This window comes from Triticum aestivum, chromosome 2B (genome assembly GCF_018294505.1).
Source record: "Triticum aestivum cultivar Chinese Spring chromosome 2B, IWGSC CS RefSeq v2.1, whole genome shotgun sequence".
In the NCBI taxonomy this organism is placed as follows: Eukaryota; Viridiplantae; Streptophyta; class Magnoliopsida; order Poales; family Poaceae; genus Triticum; species Triticum aestivum.
Window position 1 is genome coordinate 532,204,811 of NC_057798.1, and position 1,556 is coordinate 532,206,366.

Below are 1,556 nucleotides of genomic sequence, written 5' to 3' on the forward strand. Positions count from 1 at the left end.
CACACAGACAAAAAAGAGGTGGCAGTCCTCAACGTGGTCTTGTCTATGTGAAGTCTATCAAATTCAGTCAGTGGTCAAATTATCAAACCGAAAAGGAGAATTTTAGAGATCTGCATGTGGTATGATATGCCCCTAGATCCTCCAAACCTGTGTCATAAGGAAGTTCTCCAAGAATTACAGGATGTAGGGCATGTTAACATAAGTGCACATTAGCTTGTCCCACACCCATGGACTTTTAGGAAAACTCTTTGATTGTATGGTTGAAGTCACATGGTTAGAGGACTAAAGAACCGAATACCATTTGGTTACAATCTTGCTATCTGAGGTGAAGTTATCCCAATAGCATATGTGAGCTGGTTTCTGAAATGAAAATTTAACCTATTTCACCCAGAGTCACCTGTAAGGCTATTAAGAGGCAGTTACAGCCCATAGAGTTTTCAGTGGTCCACAGCGTATGAAGATCCCCAGTCTATAGTAACAACTACATAGTAAACAAAATCTCTAATTACAATATGTTTATACCCTCAGATTTGCAATTCATGGATGAAACTTGCAGTTGCTAAAGCTTGATAAGATTACTGAATCATCATCCATGATAGAATCTTCATCATGTGTAAACTCTAAAGTTCAAAGTATATTGTTGCCAAGTCGAAATTAGTTATTGGTCTCTAGAGCATGCCCCAACCGACCAAGGGTAAACACGCATCAACAGAAAAAAGGGGCGAAAGCATAAGTATGATCAAGATTGCTATGCAAATGAACTTAACAGTATATGATATGAACAGCAAAAAAACAGCTTACCATAAACAGTAATTACAATGTTCGGGACAAAGAACATAAGAACAACAAGAACGACCCAGATAGCAAACTTTGCAATCCAGCCACCATGGTGCCATGCGTCTCGCCGATCGTTCTGGTCTTTGACACCAATCATCGTGAGAGCAAATATTGCGAAAAACAAGAAATTGCCCAAGCTCAGACGAAGAACAGCATTCATTTGAAACCATTCTTCTGGTGGTGTATCATCAAACGTATTTATCCCTGCAAATACCAAATTCACAAGACAATAAAATTTTACTCAATAAAGAGGTATAAAACAGGTTGATGAGTGTTGAGCATTCAAATAGCAAAAAAACTCTGCAGAAGGAAACGGCAGTTATGAGGATTGATTTGGCCAACTAATGGATTTAAGCGCAATTAGGGCCTAAGTTCCCCTCCAATTAGATGATAGGCAAGATGCTCTAGATCCACAAAACCCGTGTCTTCCATATTAGTATAGACTAGGGCGCTTATACGATCTTGAAACTAATGTCTCAATGGTCCTTTCTGTTATACTTCTTGTAGGACCACACCAGAGTTTGCTTCATTATACATATCCAATGTAACCCTTTACACGTTTGTGACTGCATATCTTTCCTATGCACCTACTGAACTACTCCATGTACCAAGTGTACAGATCCCTTGCCAAATAGAGATGTTCCACATTGTGCGCACAGAGGGGCTATTCCCAGCCATTGTACAATGCTCCAAACAACCTGGGATTTGGGAATTAATCT

At 39.5% G+C, this 1,556-nt stretch overlaps 1 protein-coding gene across 1 annotated transcript in view; it reads right to left on the minus strand.

The window, feature by feature from the left end:
• The window catches only part of LOC123045871 (probable serine incorporator), a gene marked incomplete at its 5' end in the record, with an annotated part of 7,389 nt that overhangs the window by 2,072 nt on the left and 3,761 nt on the right, over nt 1-1,556 (minus strand). The window contains 1 exon segment of the mRNA XM_044469096.1: nt 802-1,041. Coding sequence (XP_044325031.1) covers nt 802-1,041 — 240 coding nt within the window.